This window comes from Poecilia mexicana, unplaced genomic scaffold (assembly GCF_051168715.1).
Source record: "Poecilia mexicana isolate PSO_F unplaced genomic scaffold, ASM5116871v1 scaffold_16, whole genome shotgun sequence".
In the NCBI taxonomy this organism is placed as follows: domain Eukaryota; kingdom Metazoa; phylum Chordata; class Actinopteri; order Cyprinodontiformes; family Poeciliidae; genus Poecilia; species Poecilia mexicana.
The window spans coordinates 31,214,353-31,234,442 of record NW_028263385.1 but is presented as its reverse complement, the minus strand read 5'-3'; the positions used below and the strand labels follow the sequence as shown (position 1 = coordinate 31,234,442).

Below are 20,090 nucleotides of genomic sequence, written 5' to 3'. Positions count from 1 at the left end.
ACCAAGTTCTGATTTCTCCATCCATTTTCTTTACACCCTTGTCCCTTAGTGGGGTCGGGAGAGGTACTGGTGCCTGTCTCCAGCTAACATTCTGGGCAAGAGGCAGGGTCACCCTGGACAGGTTGCCAGTCAACACAGAGACAGACAGGACACACAACCATGCACACACACATTCACACCTAGGGACAATTTGGAGAGGCCAATTAACCTGACAGTCATGTTTTTGGGAGGAAGCCAGAGTACCCGGAGAAAACCCATGTAGCACAGGGAGAACATTCAAACTCCATGCAGAAAGACCCGGTCCGGGAATCAAACCCAGAACCTTCTTGCTGTAAGGCAACAGCTCTACCAACTGTGCCACTGTGCAGCCAGTTCTGATTTCTGTTTATTCTATTTTTGTAAAGCATTTTTATTAAACTTTTTATTCCTGAAAATAAAAAGTTTAATATAAGTAAATGAGTCGTACCCTTGAACTCTTCTATACTCTTCTGTACAGATAGAAAACAAGTGTTACCATCAGGCTCAGCTCCAGTTTGTCATGTAAAAAATAACTGTTCTGTTCAAAGTTGCAAAAAGTGTACTCCATTCAGAGATGACTTTTATTCAAATGAGACCACATGTTAACGCTGCATATCAGTTAAGGTCAGGAAGAGTATCTGTTAATGATCAACTGACTGATTGATGTGCAACATGGGCAATCTGTGAACGCCTGAATCCTGATTGTGTTGTTTTTGTTGAATGATTCATGGAAGATGTTAAGGGGCCAAGTGAGAGCAGTAAACGCTGACATCAGCCATTATAAACAATGGACGTCACTAACAGAAGGCTGTGCTTTTCTTCAGGTTTTGTGTGTGTCCTCTGCCTTCTGCTTGGCCTTGGCTTCACAACAAGATCAGGAAATTACTGGTTTACCATGTTCAATGACTATGGAGCCACTTTCTCCCTGTTACTCATTGTCCTTTTTGAGATCATAACTGTCAGCTACATTTATGGAATCAAAAGGTTTGTATAGTTTTTTTCTCTGTATTCTGTTCTGTTTCGGTTGTATTATCAACAAGCAAATACAATCAATTTCCATAAATCTGACAGCATTTGAATGTCACCCTGTTGCCTTTAAGCATTGAACCTGAATAAGCTGAATTGAAAGTGTCCTGACACCAGTATGTGTTCTTTTAATGACAAAATGTCTATTTTAGAGATTTTAGAATATAATTGTAAAATATGAGAGGCCACATGGGCCAAAACTTACAAACTCTTTTACACTCAGTCAAACTCTCTTACAAACTCTATGACAGAGTTTGATTGCAACGGAAGTGAACTTAAAATTTCAGTTTCTGATTGGACCCTAGGCAGGCTTTTCAAAATAAAAGCAGACCTCCGGTTTATGTTTGCTTCATGTTTCTCTCCTGCGGCTTTAAAAATGTAAAGCTTTGTGTTAATTGATTTGCTAAAGGAAATCATGTATCTGAAAATAAATTAAAACATATTATGTGGGCAAAAAATTCTGTAAACCACATATGTGCTACCTCAAAAAAAATTGCTGACATTTGACAAGCAAAAAAATCTTTCAGATTACATAAACAATACCTTACCAGGTACTTCTCTCACTTCAGGATGACACAGGGACAGCTATAAGACCAATTTTAACTGAGGTTGCACATATGTGCTTTACAGGATTTTTTGCCCACACAATACTTTTTTTCAGATGCATAATGTCGTTTTGCAAATTAAAACCCTCTATGGCATGGTGTTGCCCTCGGGCAACAAACCACATTTCTGTACCTCATGTTGCTCCTTTATTTTATTTTTTGGGGAGAATGATTTAAAATACCTCTAGTCATATTTTTGTCCAAATAAAAGAGGTATTGAGGTTCATGTGACCTTTTACTTAGAAGAGGAACAGTCCTTTTTATGAAGCAGAGGTGCATGCTACACCTTGCCTCCTACTTGTAAGTTATACATCACTTTTCTTCATGTTTAAATTTGGGTCACTCTAACTAAAAATATTTTAATATCTGTGAGTATGTAAAGAAGCATTATAGATCATTTCAATACAATTTTTGGTAACACTTTATTTGAAGGGGTGTGAATAAGACTGTCATGACACTTTCATTAACATGACATAACACCTGTCATGAACATGAATAAGCCTTTATGAATATTTATGACTGTTGTCATAAAGCGTCATTTGGTAAATTATGACACTTTTAATACAAAGTTGACATTATTCAAAATGTCTTTGTTATGACAACTTGACATTAACCAGGAAATCATTACTGATATAAATTTGTTATAAAAGTATTACTGATTGCACTTTAAAAATTAGGTAACTTTATGTTATTAAAGGTAAAGTTTAAACAGTAATGATTTCCTGGTTAATGTCAAGTTGTCATAACAAAGACATTTTGAATAATGTCAACTTTGTATTAAAAGTGTCATGATTTACCGAATGACGCTTTATGACAACAGTCATAAATATTCATGAAGGCTTATTCATGTTCATGACAGGTGTTATGTCATGTTTATGACAGTGTCATGACAGTCTTATTCACCCCCCTTCAAATAAAGTGTTACCCAATTTTTTTTTATAATTTATATGCTAAAACTGTGTTTTTTTGTTTGTTGCCTCAGGGCAACATTGCACAGTTAGGGCCCTTTTGCTCAGACAATATTATTTTAATGCAATGATATGCAATTGATTGCAAAATAATTATCAAAGCCAATTTTTTTAACTTTATTATTGACTAACAGTAACAGGAGATAGATGCAAGATCGTTTCATTCCCAATGAAAACATGAGGATCCACTGTACAACCATTATTTCATTGTTTGTTTATCCTCAAAACTGACTTCAGTCCCAAAGGGTGAAGAGCTGGTCATCAGTGAACAAATGGCCCCATTCCAAGGCAGGCAAAGACTGAAGCAATACCTGCTAAACCCAAATATACGGGTCTGCAGGGTACTTCATATGGCTGGAGCAGATGGTGTTCCTTACAACTTGAAAATCTACACAGGGCCAAATCTACCAGATATGGGAGCTGGTGGAAATGTTGTCCTCTGATTGGCTCAAATTCTACCAAAAAAAAAATCAGAACTACAAACTCTTAAAAAAAGAACCTGCAGCCCTAAGTCCTGTCACTGATGTGAATCTGGTCACTACAACCCATAGATAATCAGATAAACAGATGGTGATTCCCAGGTACGCCAATAATCAAGTGCCAAAAATGTGATACACACTTTTTTCACATCAGCAAGCAATTCCTTCCTGATGTTTAACATATAATAGGGAAAAAGACTGATTTCAACATCCTTAGTGATTCTAACTCTGCCAAACATAAACATGTACAAACACACAAATGCTTGTTTTAGTAATTTGCGCAAATGTACCATTCATTAATGAAAGTTAGTTGTTTATTTTATATTTGATGAGTTGGAACCATGTCTGATTTATTTTTGTCAAAAAAAAGTTTTTTATGAATATAGTTTTTGTTTGATTTGTATTTCATTTCTCATAATCACTGTAGGAAACTTGGCGTTTTAGACCCCTTGTAGCGCAATGCTGCCCTGAGGCAACAAACCCAAATCCGGTTCTGGGAGGTTAGGGTTAGGGTTAGGGTTATGTAATTAGGGACCAACAAGCTCTCAAAGAATGCAGGAAAATATTTTTTCCCCCCCAAAATAAAAAAGTCATGCCATAGAGGGTTAATTAACACAAAGCTTTAGCCTGTTATAGCCGCCGGAGAGAAACTTGATGTGTGAATCAAACATAAACTGGAGATGCGCTTTTATTTTGAAAAGAGAGCGCCATAACTTGTGCTGTCGCGCACATTAAAATCGAGTGCAGGCTTTACTGCGATTTCCGAAGAGACAGCTAGCTTTATCCCACTGATAGATGGGGTTTCCGATGCTGGTTGTCGGCTTCTAAACACTTCTGATAATGCTGACATTACTGTGGGAGCGCTAACGATGTCATTTAAAATATTAGTTGCCTCTGTGAGTCGCTGCTGCTCAGCTATTTTTCTGTCCATGAAAACCCGTCTACTCATGCCTGGGATCCAATCAGAAACTGAAATTTTAAGTTAACTTCTGTTGCAATCAAACTCTGTCATAGAGTTTGTAAGTTTTGGCCCATGGCCTATCATAGTAAAATGTTAATCTCTCACTTCTGCCTCAAAATCCTATTTGGCTAGCATTGCACCTCTTCTTGCAAACTATATGCCAGTTCCTTTTGGCTCAATTGGTCAATCCATTAAGTATGTCTGAATGAAGAGCATCACATTAATTCAATTTGAAAATACTTTATTGTTTCTCAGGGGAAATGAAATGAGATAATTAAATGAAGGGAACAGACTGAATGATGTTCCTCTGCCTGGTGGCACAGCTGAAGACAAGTGCCCAGTTAGTGCTGGTGAAACAATGAGCATGACAGCAGCATGTCTCTGCTCAGTGACGGACTCTTTGCTGAATTTGAAATGATCTCAATATTTTGTCCATATTTAAGGTTTGAAAAAGATATAGAAGACATGCTGGGCCATCGTCCTAATTGGTTCTGGAAAATCATGTGGGGAGGAATTAGCCCCCTACTTCTTATTGGCCTCTTCTTGTTCTATGTCATTAACTACATCCAAGGAGGAACACCCACCTACCAAGCATGGAACAAAGATCTGGTGAGTTTGTATTTTTATTCAACATGTCTTAGGTGGGAATTTTCTTTCTGCTGCTTCAGTTTGTACTGCAGAGCTTCATGAGTTTCAGCAGCCCACACTCAACTGTCTGTCTCCACTAATGCATGATCTATGTGTTGTTTTCTACCTTATCTTGGCAAGGCAAGGCAATTTTATTACTATAGCACATTTCAGTAACAAGGCAATTCAAAATGCTTCACATAATTCAAAAATAAGATAAAATATCAAACAAGCAAAGTATTAAATTTTAGTAACTAAGGGAAAACAGACAGACAGCAGTTTATGATGTTCCAGTTGTTATTAATCAAAGACTACTCTAAACAGTTGAGCTTTTAGCTTTAATTTAATGGACCTCAGTGTTTCAGCTGTTTTGCTATTTTATGGAAGTTTGTTCCAGTTAAATGGAGCATATGAGTTGAATGCTGCTTCTCCATGTTTGGTTCTGGTTCTGGGGATGCTGAGCAGACCAGAACCAGAAGACCTGAGAGGTCTGGAAGGTTGACACAGCAACAGTAAATCACTAATGTATATTACTGGTAAACCATTCAATGATTTATAAACTAAATTGCCTGCACTGTAAACAACCATCCTCTACTGTAGAGAGAGAAATGCTGAGCCAAACGAGGAGGCGGATAGGGTTAATTTAATATATGGAAGCATGATCAACACAGACTGAACGGCTTCTTATACTTCCTCTGCTGACATTGCTAAAACTACAGGAAGACTATAATTCTCAAAACAGTGCAAAATATTGACGTCATAACTTCTCCTTCTGGTCGCTGATTAGAAGGCAATCCAAGCTAAGGGGAAAAGGCCCAGACTGTGCTGAAAGCAAGAATTGTTTTTTGAGCAGAATTACACAGGAAGGCCAGACTAGTGAAAACACTGTTACAGTTATCAATGCGACTAAACATAAACGCATGGGTGAGTTTCTTTAGATCTTGCATTAGTCCTTTAATCCAGGAAATGTTCTTAAGGTAATAGAACATTTTCAGGATTAAAGGTGGCTCTCTTTATGTGGCTCTGAAGGTTCAGGTCAGAGTCCATCACCACACCCAGACTTTGGGCCTGATCTTTGGTTTCTAGCAGTAGTAACTGAAGCTGCATGCTGACTTCAGGTTGTTTCACTTTAGGCCCAATGATTATCATGGAGCCTCTAAGGGGACATGGAGAAAAACAAAAAGCAATCCAGACTTATTTTTCTCGAGATCTCGTGAAACTTTTTGAAAAATCGTGCGTACCTTTTTGGGCGAAAAGGCTGTTTACAGTTTCTGCAAAATTGGTTGTGGTGGTGGAGTCTAAACGAGAGAAACAGAGGATGATTTACGTTTCCTAGAGACGTCCCAGATGAGGATGTCTAAGAGACACCAAGCTGAAGTTGGTTTCCAATTGCAGTTTCCGATTCAGGAAATGGTTAAAGGACGATTCCACCTAATTTTTCACGAGCTTCACCATCTTTCAACTACCCTAGCTAAAAAACTACAACACCTAGACTCTTCAAACCTGGACTAGATTATTCTGCTCTAATAGCAGAATATATAAAACCAAGTTTGTGATTTGTGAAACCTTCTGATTTTTGAAATTTCAATGAAGGGTTATTTCAGCCCTTTTTATGCTTTTGGATCACACTACAACTGCTATAGCTCGAAAAATACAACACCTAGACACTTTAAAGATGGACAAGATTATTCTATTGTACTGGCTAAATAACTTGAGCAGAATGAAAAGTAAAGTCAAAATAGGCAAGTTGGTGTTAGTATGACACACAAACTTGTGTCATAGTAACACACAGATTTCATGTAAACATTTTTATTTTACACCTTTTCTTTGATTTTCAGAGATTTGAACTTCAGTCTATTTCTGCTCATATTTCTGCATCAGAAACTCTTCTCCCTAACTGCAAGAAAAGACAGTCATGAATCACTTGAATTATTTTTCTCCTTCTGATTGCTGATTGGCTGGTTTTTTATACATTATTTTTAGATGCTCACAATGCTTCAGTCAGTCTAATTCTCTTACCTCTACTCTATTTGGCCATGCTCAGTTTGTTCCACTGCCTCAGCCCCGGTTAGTGCTTCTGTGTTTCCAGTGCATTTATGGCCTGTGTTACATCCAAAACTGACTGACTGTAGACTTCTCATATGGTGCACATACTCTACCACTAAACCGCCTTTCTGAATATTTTTTTGACTGTACTCTGTTTAATTGTTCCTGAATGCATCCTGCCATTTTCTACTGTCACTACCTGCTGATTCAGGAGTGAATGCTGCAAGTCAAAGACTTGATGCAATGTGCTGAGTTTCCTTGGAAATAAACATTTTTAACTACTTTGAATAATTAACTGAGTGTACTATACTGTTTGATAGCTAGGATTATATCATGCCACACTGAATGTAAAAAAGGAGAGAAAATATAAAGATAAAAGTGGTAAACAGCAAAAATACTGCTGAGAAGGAGGAGTTCCGTTTTTATGTGGTCCCGATGCAAATAAAATACTGAAATCACCTTTTATTGAAGTTTGACAAATCACAAACTTGGTTTTAAATATTCTACTATTAGAAATTTTAAAGAGGTGGTCATTAGAGCAGAATAATCTAGTCCAGGTTTCAAGAATCTAGTTTTTAACTAGAGTAGATGAAAGACACTGAAAATGGTGAAAAAATAGGTGGAATCGTCCTTTAGCCATTTCTCAAATTGGAAGCTGCAATCGGAAACCAACTTCAGCTTGGTGTCTCTTAGCATAACCTCATCTGGGACGTCTCTAGGCTGTAGGAAACATTGTAAATCTTGTTTCTCGTTTAGACTCCACCACCACTACCAGCTTTGCAGGAACTGTAAACAGCCTTTTCATCCAATAAAGGAACGCACAATTTTTCAAAAAGTTTCTCAGGAACTCAAGAAAATAAGTTGGGATTGTTTTTTTCCCCTCCGTGATATCTTGCAGCTCTACACCAGAAATTTTGGAGACAATCCAAACCTCTCCTTTTTAGCCCGCTTTGATAAAACTTTACCTATTAACACAAATAAGTCTCTGTTCTTTACGTCTCAAACCAGGACCAGGGAGTCCTACCCAGCTCTCCAGCTGCTTCAGTCATGGCCAACAGTGTTAATGCTGCTGCTGAGGTCCAACAATGACACTTCCACACTTCGTATTTATGAGGATGTCGTTGCACATTTGACGAGGCCAGTCTCAGTTCTGTAGGGAACCTGGAACTGGACTGAAAGACATGGAAGTGGTCTTTCAGTCCAGTTCCACAACTGGTTCCACTGCTGAGCTTCCACCTCACAAGCTCAGCATCGTAGGGTTTTGGGTTTTGTAGAAATTTTAAAGACATTGTCATTGAAATGACTGGACTTGTTGCATGGAAGGTAGGTCTAGCCTTGTCTTTTTAAAGAACCGCAGCCACGTTGCTGGAACTAAAGCTGTAATATAAGGATGACATCCAGAGCTCTCACTTCACATTTCCCTTTAAGGCTGTAAAATGCTCAATTCTGATATAAACTTTTGCATCCTGCTTCATCTCTTTAGATTTGAGAATCATTTTATGAAACCCACAATTATTTCAAATTTTGCTTAAAATCTTCTGTGTCTGGAATAAAGTTAGGTATTAACTGCTTGTGTTGTGTCTGTAGGGGAAAAGCGAGCAGACAGAGTATCCTGTCTTTGGTCAGGCTTTCATCGGACTGCTCTTGGTATCTTCAGTGAGCTGTATTCCCCTAACAGCTTTGTATATCTTCTGTCAGAGGAGGAAACATGCACAGCGACATAAGCAACAGCATACTGTAAATACAGTAGCTGCTTAGTGATGGACGGTGACAGGGACAAACTTCTGACTGTGACCTTCCTGCCACTGTCCTCAGCAGGGCTTTGCTCACCAGCTGGAAAGCAAGACTATGGCTTCCACCATGGATTACAGAATGGAACAGTGGCAAAAGAATAACCAGGCATTTGTGTTTGTTGATGTTTGTTTGTTCAAAAAAAAAAAGAAAGAAAAATGTACTAATATTTTTATGTGAGCCAGAGCTTTTTAAGGTTTTCATAATGGAAAAGAACTTGATGTTTTCTGAATAATGTGGTGTTTATAGAGAAATCCAGCTGCACATATAAAATTTGTATTCATTTTTTCATTAATATATTTTTCACTGACTCACTGTTGCTTTGAGCCAATCAACAACCTGTACACTACACTGAAGTAGATTAATTTGTTTCCATCCACAGTAAGAATCCGCTGATTAGCTTCAACTAGTTTATACATCTTTAAATGTGACACCGTATGCACCGTAGGTTTTACCATGTTTGTGAATAAAGCGTAGTTTATGTAATTACCAGATGTTTTAACAAATATAGTTGTATTCAGTATTTTATACAATATTGGTTCCCTGTTTGTGTGATAATGACATATGTAGCTGTTGCCCACACAGTGAGCTAGTGTTTTTTATTTCTCATTTCATAAACTTTTTGAGTTGTTTTATTGTTAGTTTTGCACTAACTCCTCTGCACCATGGTTTATAGTTCAAATCAGAGCTGAGGCCTTTCTCTACAGCGTTTGTGTTAAATATGTGGGTCTTCTGGAAACCTGGAGACTAAATGGTCTTTCTGTAAATCTTCCCCGTGTCTTTGGGTGTGAGATGGTTGTCATTTATCTGCGTTGTCACGGTGATCGGGTGGTGACCTGCCCAACATGTACCCAACCTTCTGCTTGACAGCTGAGCTATGTGCCAACTCCCCATGACCCTAACAGGATTTAGTTGGTACAAAAAATAAATCAGATTTAACACACGTCAGAAATTAACATTCTTTTACAGCAGAATGTTAATTTCTGCTGCAAAATAAATTGATTCTCAGTCCAATCTTACCATTGACACAGAATATCCAACATATGGTAGCGATTGTTATCAAACAAAAAGCATTTTCTCACATTTTGTTCAATATTTTCTTGGCAATTGGGTATTTTAAATGAATTGAGTTACAATTTTATGATAACATCACACCACTGTGGCTGAGTATTTTTTAAATCTCAATGAGAAAATTACATGTTGGACAGAGAATAATTTGCTGATTAAACAGTCTAATAATCTGAAAATAACTTGTATAAAAGTTTTGAAAAACAGATTATACATTTCTTTCCAAAATTGTCATGTTATAATGAATTACACTTCAAGATTAGTTTTGTATGTGCTATTTTTATTAGGACAAATCCATTAAAATGCCATGTATAAAGATGGATCAGTTGTTGTTTTGATACAAATAGTTAGAAAGGCATACATTTTTGTTTTTTATTATGTTTGCTAAATAAGAATCAGTCCATACTCACCATAGACAATCAGCTATTTTTTTGTAAAATGTTATAGCAGGCTGCTGCTGTGGTAACACAGCTCTCATCTCACAGCTGTTGTTTGGTAGTGCTCTACAGCAGTGTTTTTCAACCTTTTTTGAGCCAAGGTACAGTTTTAATTGAAAAAATCTCGAGGCACACCACCAACCAAAAATGTAAACAAAGATACTCTGTAGTCGCCTATATTATATATATAGTCATTCTTATCAAAGTGTCTTGAATAGGAATCAAATAAACACAAAAATGTATTTTTATCACATTTTACATTTCTTATTTCAAATTGCATGTAACATGTCCACTTCAAAAATACACCTGAACACCTGAACAGCCACAAAAATGTGGTCTTAAATTTAAAGAAGTTGTAGAAAACTTCAAAGTGTTTTACAAACTAATCCACAAGCATTATTTTAGCCGGAATACAGAAAATAATTCTTACTCTGAAAGAAGCAATAATATTTGGGAAAGATTTCACTGTTACAATATGAAGATTTGCATACAAAATGTCAATATCTGTATATTTTACCCATCTAGTATGAAACCTGTGCATGTTTGGATGAAAACAGCTGATTTCCTGGCAGAAATTGAAGAAAGACAAAGCTCTTCCTCAACAGCTCTCAGTCTCTCTCTGGTTTCAGTTTTTATAGTATCCAGGCTTGAGAAGCTCACTTCACACAGACATGTTGAGGGAAATGGACCCATGTTCTTTCCAACTACTGCTGAGCTTCACTGTCTTTTCCATCACTGTCGTCACAGCTAGATACGATGCTCTCACCGCCGTAGACATAATATAAGCATAGACGCCTCATGGACCGCTCCGGCGCAGGAAATACGGCGGCCATCTTGGAGCGGTATACCCTCCTACTTTGCTCAAGCAAAACAGCAGAAGATGCCTCAGCACTGAGGGATATTGTTGTTCTGATCGATGGATTATTGATGTGAGGGCTCCACAGACAACATTTCACAAGTAAGATGGACATATTATTGTGTATATATTGTGATTAGAATATTATTTTACTGTATTTATGTCCACCGGCGAGATACCCGCTAATATTAGCTACAGTGCTTGGTGTAATACGGGTTCAGCCCCGCTATGAAGGCTAACTGAGATTCCGTAAATCTAAAAACATTTATTATTCTCTAACATTGACTTAGATTATCTGACACAAGGGCCTATATTAGAAATGAAACAATATAACACATATTTTAAAACTTATGTGTTATAACATTCACCGGCAAAGTTTACACAGGTGGTAAAGACTATTATTTATATTCTTTAACTCTGTCAAAAGTAAGATACATCCTAAATCTTCCGGTTTTTTTTTTTGAAAGTTTCCTAAAGACACGATGTAAGGAAGAAGAGGGAGAAATCTATAAAGAGAGATGGATTCACTGCAGCACGGATGAATCTCACATCGGATTTTGGACCGTGTGTTAGCTTTAGTGGCTAACACACGGTTAGCCACTAAAGCTAACCGAGTCGGATTTTGGACTCAGCCGACGAGTAATCCGAATATATATATATATATATATATATATATATATATATATATATATATATATATATATATATATATATACACGTTTATATATATATAATTCAGTATTAATTATTTATTTGTGCCATTATTAATCTTTATTGATTAGTGTTTGTATAGTTATATAAAATATGTATTGATATTACTAAATAATGTATTAAATAAATGATGAACGGCTGTGTGCTTTGTAATATGCTCTTCATACATCGATATCAGAATATTCCATTCCTATTCTATTGTTACAGCCACTAAGCATATTTAAATATGATGAACTATGTATTAAAAACATACTTAAAAAATACAATTGTTTATAAATGTTGCTTTGATAGATGTTTGAATATGGTTTACAGTAACAAAAAAGTGTGTTATGATCGATTAAATCCGCTGATACGTCATTGTGCCTGTTAAACACATAACGCTGACTGGAGTGGAGTACCGCTCCAAGATGGCCGCCCTAAATCTCGTCTGCGACAATAGGCGAGAGCGGTCCATGAGGGTCTATCCTTATATTATGTCTATGCTCACCGCTACCTGGAACATTCGTGCATCACTAATTCTCTTGTTTTAATGTAAAATGCTCTGTACCTCCTGCCATCTAGTGGTAAGAAAATTACATTATTACTCCGCTAGCCACTACTAACCATGGTTTCGTTCACACCGAGCTTAAATGCAGCGGCTTTATTTCCCTCCTGTAGTGCCAGACCGACAGTCCTCAACTTAAAAGCTGCATCATATGAGTTTGAAAACATTTCTCCGTCGTGCCTGCTGCTAGCATGTGGTTGTTCTAAATGAAAATCAACGCGTTCTTCTTTGATTTACAATTTTGACTTCTAATGATTCACTTCCTGCTATAGAGCCCCCTGGTGGTTGAAGAAAAATACACAGAAAAACCGCACCGGGCTACAATCCGCATGGTTCAAAATTTAGGAAAAAAGTAGCAGCTTATAGTCCGGAAAATACGGTACCATAGGTGAAATTGAATAATTTCCACGGCACACCTGACGATCACTCACGGCACACTAGTGTGCCGCGGAACAGTGGTTGAAAAACACTGCTCTACAGGGAACTGTGCAAAGAAGGATACTTAAAATGAACAACACAAAGGACAAATCTGGACATCTTCTTCACCAAACTGTAATTTATCAACAGAGTTATTCTTCAGATATAATCTGACTCAATACAGGCTTCCTGTGTAGAGCTATAGCCTTCCAGAATAACTGAGTCACAACAGTATTTATTTTTCCTTTAGAATCAAGAAGTTATGTTTGAATGTTATTAATATTATACTTGAATATGTTTTCATTACACAGACATTCAATAATTAAGAACACGTGTTCAGATGAGTCTTATTTTTTAGATTAAAAGCAGCTTTTGAAAATGCCCTTGTTGTTGTTGCACAACACCTCCCCCCCCCTTCTCTCTCTCTACTTCCTCTTCTGAGAGGAGGGAGATGTTGCTCCCAGCTCTCCGTCTAACGGGTGAATTGAGTTTCCTAAATCTGCCGAGATTTACCCTACCCAGAACTGAAGTAAACTCTGTTTAAGCTGGGTGCGAGAAAGACTAGCCTGGTTTCTGACGACCTTCATCCAGATGTCCCACCCTTTTTCACCCTGTGAACTAGCCAGATAGAGCAGCCCGGAATCAGCTAGTTTCACAGAGCACACCTGTTAACGGTCGCTCTTTCTCTTATTACAACTTGCACTTGTTATTGAACCAGGTTGGTTTTAGTGACTCGGGCGAGTCCCAAGGGTGTTGTTTTAGTTTTGGCTAAAAGCAACCTATAAAACATTTTCCACCTTCTCCTCCCAGAATCAAACTTCATAGCTATTTTACAACCATCAAAGAACTTTAAGGTGACTCATTAACTGAATGTCCACAACATCTTTTAGATTTTCTTGATGCTGATTATTTTATTAGTAAGGCAATTTTGCAAGGGTCAGTACAGCTTAAATCAGTAGCAGAAATAATCAAATAAGTAAAATCAATAATCTAGCCTATCTTTCCCTAATGCTGACACTGTGAACTAAAAAAGGAAAACTTTGAGAGAGACAGACGGAGTTTGGCATTTTGAACCCCAGAACTGGCCTGATGATGAAAAAGGTGTTGCAGCAGCAGGAGGCTCCCAGTACAGGAAGAGTACCGAGTCAGAGCGGCAGATCTCGGGCCTCAGGGTGACTTCCTCTTGTCCGTAGCGGTCCTCTCTTTCTTGTCTCGCAGCTCTGTAGCTCCTTTCTCTTCGTCTCACGATCTTTCTGGTCCATGGAGATGTAGATGAGCTGGTCTCACAGAAGGAACACACCAGTTCTTCCTCTTTGCCTTTGTCTTTATCTTCATCTTTGCCTTGGTCTTTGTCTTTGGGGTCTCGAACCCAGCTGATGAGAGAAGTGCAATTTGAAGCCACATGTTGCGGGGCTAACGGGTTGGTCCCCATGTGCAGAACAGTCTTCGGCTCTGTGGCTCCGGCTTTTCTTCAGCTGCAGAGTTCTTTGTCCATCTCGATCTTGGCTCGAAGCTGCCTGAAGGATCCAACCAAAGATTCCTCTTTTGCACTCACCTTATATAGGGTTTATCCACCCTTTTGGTGCATTTGCATTGGCTAGCTTTGTTGCTGTGCCTATTTTATTGGCTGACTGCTTGGACCGATAATCTCATATCCATCACCATCTTTGGACATTATCACCTGATGTCTGTACTAATGTCCCAAGTTGCTCAACAGTCCTCTTGTGTCTAACCTTCTCTTAGGAAAGTTGAAGTTTAGCAATAAGGCGTTGGACACCTCTGCTCTCCCATCAGTTCCTCTTCCTCCCTGACCTTTCACCTACCATCCACCTCTAACACAACATCAGTGACCTTTAGTTACAGTTACACACTTTACACCATTTCAAGTTCAATGTCAAAATCACATTCATAACCCCTTAGTTTATCTGATTTAGCATTCACTTATAATATTATAATAACCATTACTTATTAGTTACTCTTATAATCATAATGTGAGTTATTACAGACATTTCTGAAAAGAAACCAAGAATAATTCATTATTCTAATCATTTGACACCATGTTACAGTTACTTCTTTCACCTTTAAGTACTTCCATAAGTATAAGACTAAGTGTAAATATTCTTACAATCAAACCAACATCAACCACCGGTTAAACCAATATTGATTATTGGCTTAACTATAAGTTATCATTATTAATTCAAGGATTTTACTCTGGGTTTTATCCAATTTCTCAAAACGTCTAGATTTTATTCCTTAAACCTTTAATGCTCAAAATGAGCAGTCTGAACTATTTTTAATCACTGCAGGCTGGAAACTTCCTCTTTTTCCAGGAAACCTGCTTTTCCTGTTTCATAACTCTCTTTCTGCCTGACTATGATTTTTTATGATTAAATAGAAAAAAGTAGAATTAAAGCAAAGTTTGCAGGACACAATAACACACACACAACCAGATTAATTTTATTAGCATCTGACTCTACTGTTGGGTCTTGATGTCACCTGTGTAATCAGTTTTAAAGATAACTTTATTTATTGTTATTATTAAACTAAAATCTCCAGCATGGGGAAGTGGGATGAGCTCGACTTTTCTCGACACCCTTTAAGCAGGTATGAAACATACTTTTCACTAAGCCCACATTTTTGTATTAAGTATGTATGGAGTTAGATTTGTTTCACAATTATTCAATCAAAAAAAAAATCATGTCAAACAAAAAAAGTAGTATTCAACCAAAAAAAAAATCATGTCAAAGCAAAAATCACAAAGTTTTTTTTTTAAACTTTTTTTTTGTTTTTGGTTGAGTCTCTTTTTTTTTTTTGGTTGAAACTTTTTTTTTTTGGTTGAGTCGCTTTTTTTTTGGTTGAGTCGCTTTTTTTTTTGGTTGAAACTTTTTCTAAGTTTTTGGTTGAATTCGTTTTCTTGCTTATACAACTTTATTTGCTTTGGGGAAGCTTACATGAACATTCTGGGCGGGGCTTAAGGACGAGCGATGTAAGACGTGTTCCGATTGGTTAGCGCTGACTAAAGCGGATGACTCCCTGAGATCTCAGAACTCTGTCCCGAACTGCAGGGCTTCGGTGACGGGACACAGAATGTGGATGGTAAGTAATCTTCACAAAATTACACCGTTTAGCAGCTTCTAAAGTGTCCACCCTGTTTCAAAGAAGAAATCTTACTCAACTTATGACGACAGTCACATATTTTGTCTGCCGTGATCCCCGGTAGCATATTGTGCTAGCTAATGTTAGCACTAGGTAAAGTTCATAAACTAGGCTTGTGTAATATTCGCCTGTCTTTATGTTGAATTCGTTAACCAGCGCACCTCTGTTGAGTGGCATTAAGCGTGGAAAATACCAAATATATCTGGAGGAAATATGTGTTAAAAAACTGTTGCGCAATCCTCAGTGTGTGTGTGTGTGTGTATTAACTAGCATTGAAGCTAAAATGGGAAAACAGCGGATCGTTGCTCCAATGTTATCAGGTCCACATTATTCTGCACCACACGTCAAGTGACTGTGCAGATGATTTATTTACCAAGCACATAATCAGTGCTGTCGATGAGGGGAGGCAACGTAACTCTTAAATATATATTTTCTTCCAGATGTAAAATGTAAAACTAAGCTGGTAGGTCACAGGCCGAAGGAGGATATTCACATAATTTCTGTTTTTTATTATTTGGTGGGTGTGTGTCCTGTACTTAGTTTTATTCCGAATTACATGTAATATGCCTTTTGCTGTGTTATATTAAATTAATTTGGTGTTCTCCTAATTCCCCATTCTAGTATGACCAGCAGAGTGCAGCTGAAGCAGGACAGGCTTGTAGGTCTTGCTGATTCCTCCAGCTGCTACAGACGATCAGAGCATGAGGATGGAGAGATCAGTAAGTGTTGAGTCAGAGAAGGTCAGGTAGGGAAGGAAGTGTTGCTTATAGGGGCCGTGTGTGTTTGGCTAAATATATTTTAACATACATTTTCTACTTACTAAATATTTCAGTTTACTCTCTCAGTAACTTCAGTGTTATACCTCTGCACTATTTTTTTGCAGTTTCTCTTATTGTGATACAGTAACTGTTTCACTTGAACATTTAATTTCCTGAGATATAGTCAATTTATTTTCAATTAAAACTCTTAAAAAGACTTTAGGGCTTATTAGGTTTTGATTATGTTGTCTAGGTAAATATCATCACTTACTCATACTTTTTTAATTCATTTTTGTTTTTCAGATTTGCGTCAAAGCTTCTTGATTCGTTTCTGAGCCATGATTGAGACTCTCCATGATGTTCACCCAGGACAGAGGGGAACTGTTATCAACTCCACTCCATTGACCCCTTGAGACCTTCCTGTTGTTAAATTGCTTTTCCCTTGGATCCAAGCACCTGCACCTCACTGACCAGTAGTGACCATCAGTCCACAGTCAACTGGATCATCACAACATTGACTAACTTTTTATTTACAATTAGGATCTGAAAACCAGAGGACCAGCTACGCAAAAATCTACCTGCAAACTTTAAGCAGCTACCCTGACACTGCAGTGATCCTGGACTGGGCTGAGCTGCTCTTCCTCTCTCCTCCAGAGTGACGAGTTTTCATCACCAGTAAAGACAAGTTTGAGTAACTGCTGGAAAGTGTATTGTATATTTTTAGTGTTCATTTCGTTATACTGTTTGGACTTAAAATAAAATGTAATCTCTTTTGTAATACTCTACATTTTACAAACCTTTTTCCCTTATCTCAGTTGTAACATTATGTGAAGTATTTGCATGTAATTCGGCCTTCAAGCGAGATATTAAAATTAAACGCTTTCAAGCAATATTTCATCTTTTCTAAAACAAAATACAGAAAATACTTTCACAAAGTGGCTTTAATTCTGTCATTCCTCTTGTGAGTTGTATAATGGAGTGTTATGGCCAGGTTACAAGTATTTTTAATTATCAGAATGCAGTCATATTAGGATCATAAAGATGCAATTTTACCAGAAGAACATCTTAAAATATGGGAAGTCATTTTATGGAGAAGTCTTGGCTCCCTCTGACGAAACCAGCTCAGTCCAGGTGGTTCCGATACATTCAGTGGTTAAGAGGATCAACTGGCCACCAGGTAAGCATTGATGTCAAAATAACAAACAGAGCTACTGATGTAGGAGTATTTATCATGTTGAAGAAAAGCTAAGTTTATAATGGGAGAGGGAAAATGATGCGTTTAGGTCAGCCGATGTCTCCATCCAGGAAGCCACTAAAGCCAAACAGAACTCCAGTCCAGCTCCAGCTGCAGTGAGGATGAAAAAGGGAGAAATAACCGAACGTTAACATGACAGGGAATAAAGGAAATTTGGTAATTCGCTTTTAATGTGTTCCAGATCCAAAAAGAAAAAGCTCTGATATAAACTTGTTTATTTATTTCTGCCAGGATGTTGGTGGTAATTTTTGTATTTTTATTACAATGTATCATTAACACATAAGCATGCATTATTTTTAAAACCACTAAATAAAATGACTTGGAGAAATATATTTAGCCAAACACACACGGCCCCTATAAGCAACACTTCCTTCCCTACCTGACCTTCTCTGACTCAACACTTACTGATCTCTCCATCCTCATGCTCTGATCGTCTGTAGCAGCTGGAGGAATCAGCAAGACCTACAAGCCTGTCCTGCTTCAGCTGCACTCTGCTGGTCATACTAGAATGGGGAATTAGGAGAACACCAAATTAATTTAATATAACACAGCAAAAGGCATATTACATGTAATTCGGAATAAAACTAAGTACAGGACACACACCCACCAAATAATAAAAAACAGAAATTATGTGAATATCCTCCTTCGGCCTGTGACCTACCAGCTTAGTTTTACATTTTACATCTGGAAGAAAATATATATTTAAGAGTTACGTTGCCTCCCCTCATCGACAGCACTGATTATGTGCTTGGTAAATAAATCATCTGCACAGTCACTTGACGTGTGGTGCAGAATAATGTGGACCTGATAACATTGGAGCAACGATCCGCTGTTTTCCCATTTTAGCTTCAATGCTAGTTAATACACACACACACACACACACACACTGAGGATTGCGCAACAGTTTTTTAACACATATTTCCTCCAGATATATTTGGTATTTTCCACGCTTAATGCCACTCAACAGAGGTGCGCTGGTTAACGAATTCAACATAAAGACAGGCGAATATTACACAAGCCTAGTTTATGAACTTTACCTAGTGCTAACATTAGCTAGCACAATATGCTACCGGGGATCACGGCAGACAAAATATGTGACTGTCGTCATAAGTTGAGTAAGATTTCTTCTTTGAAACAGGGTGGACACTTTAGAAGCTGCTAAACGGTGTAATTTTGTGAAGATTACTTACCATCCACATTCTGTGTCCCGTCACCGAAGCCCTGCAGTTCGGGACAGAGTTCTGAGATCTCAGGGAGTCATCCGCTTTAGTCAGCGCTAACCAATCGGAACACGTCTTACATCGCTCGTCCTTAAGCCCCGCCCAGAATGTTCATGTAAGCTTCCCCAAAGCAAATAAAGTTGTATAAGCAAGAAAACGAATTCAACCAAAAACTTAGAAAAAGTTTCAACCAAAAAAAAAGCGACTCAAGCAAAAAAAAAAGTTTCAACCAAAAAAAGAGACTCAACCAAAAAAAAAGTTTCAACCAAAAAAAAAAGAGACTCAACCAAAAAAAAAAGTTTCAACCAAAAAAAAGAGACTCAACCAAAAAAAAAGTTTCAACCAAAAAAAAAAGAGACTCAACCAAAAACAAAAAAAAAAGTTAAAAAAAAAACTTAGTGATTTTTGCTTTGACATGATTTTTTTTTTGATTGAATACTACTTTTTTTGTTTGACATGATTTTTTTTTGGTTGAATACTACTTTTTTTGTTTGACATGATTTTTTTTTTGATTGAATAATTGTGAAACAAATCTAACTCCATAAGTATGTTTTTAATGCTCTGATGTAATCGAATTTTAAATATCACATTTTCACTACCTACAAATGAAATACTATAATTAACAGAAATACAGGCTTTTAAAAATCCATCTGTGTGTATTTAATCTACGGAATGTGTTTCCCTTAGTTATAAAAATGTAAGACTTTTCAGTAATACTCTAATTTATTGAATGAGCCAGTAGCTGTACACTTTGATTAGAAACTATTAGCAAGACTGGAATCATGGGCTTCTGAAACATGTTTATGGTTTGTGCAATGCACAACAGCAGATAATCTTTCAAAGCCTCATAAAATGATATTGCCAAATAAAAGACCCAGTAGAAGCAGAAGGTGGAAAACATAAAGCAATAGAAACACAGTCAAGATAAAAGAGGAAACAGTCTTGTACATCAAATACTATAAAATCAAGGATGTTCAAAGTACTGCTATCATCAGTACCAGTAATAAATAGCATAATGGTTAACATATCTAATCAAAGCTGATAACGAAGCTCTGAAATAGGCTTTCACTGTAAACTTGGCTCATAACAAGGAAACAACAGTAATAACATTTCATGTTAACATAGAATCAGTAATTACTTTCTAGGT

At 37.3% G+C, this 20,090-nt stretch overlaps 1 protein-coding gene and 1 long non-coding RNA gene across 2 annotated transcripts in view; both read left to right on the top strand.

Annotated features, from left to right (window-relative positions):
* The window catches only part of slc6a20 (solute carrier family 6 member 20), a 34,473-nt gene extending 24,194 nt beyond the window's left edge, over nt 1–10,279 (top strand). The window contains exons 7-9 of the mRNA XM_088013625.1: nt 843–1,002; nt 4,501–4,666; nt 8,318–10,279. Coding sequence (XP_087869751.1) covers nt 843–1,002; nt 4,501–4,666; nt 8,318–8,488 — 497 coding nt within the window. The 3' untranslated portion in view covers nt 8,489–10,279. The remainder of the gene's footprint in view (nt 1–842; nt 1,003–4,500; nt 4,667–8,317) is intronic.
* Nucleotides 10,280–15,342: 5,063 nt separating this feature from the next.
* Nucleotides 15,343–17,403, top strand: LOC148155196 (uncharacterized). The gene is made up of 2 exons (XR_015765637.1): nt 15,343–16,429; nt 16,772–17,403. It is a non-coding gene; the product is annotated as an uncharacterized LOC148155196 (long non-coding RNA).
* The last annotated feature ends 2,687 nt before the right edge of the window (nt 17,404–20,090 follow it).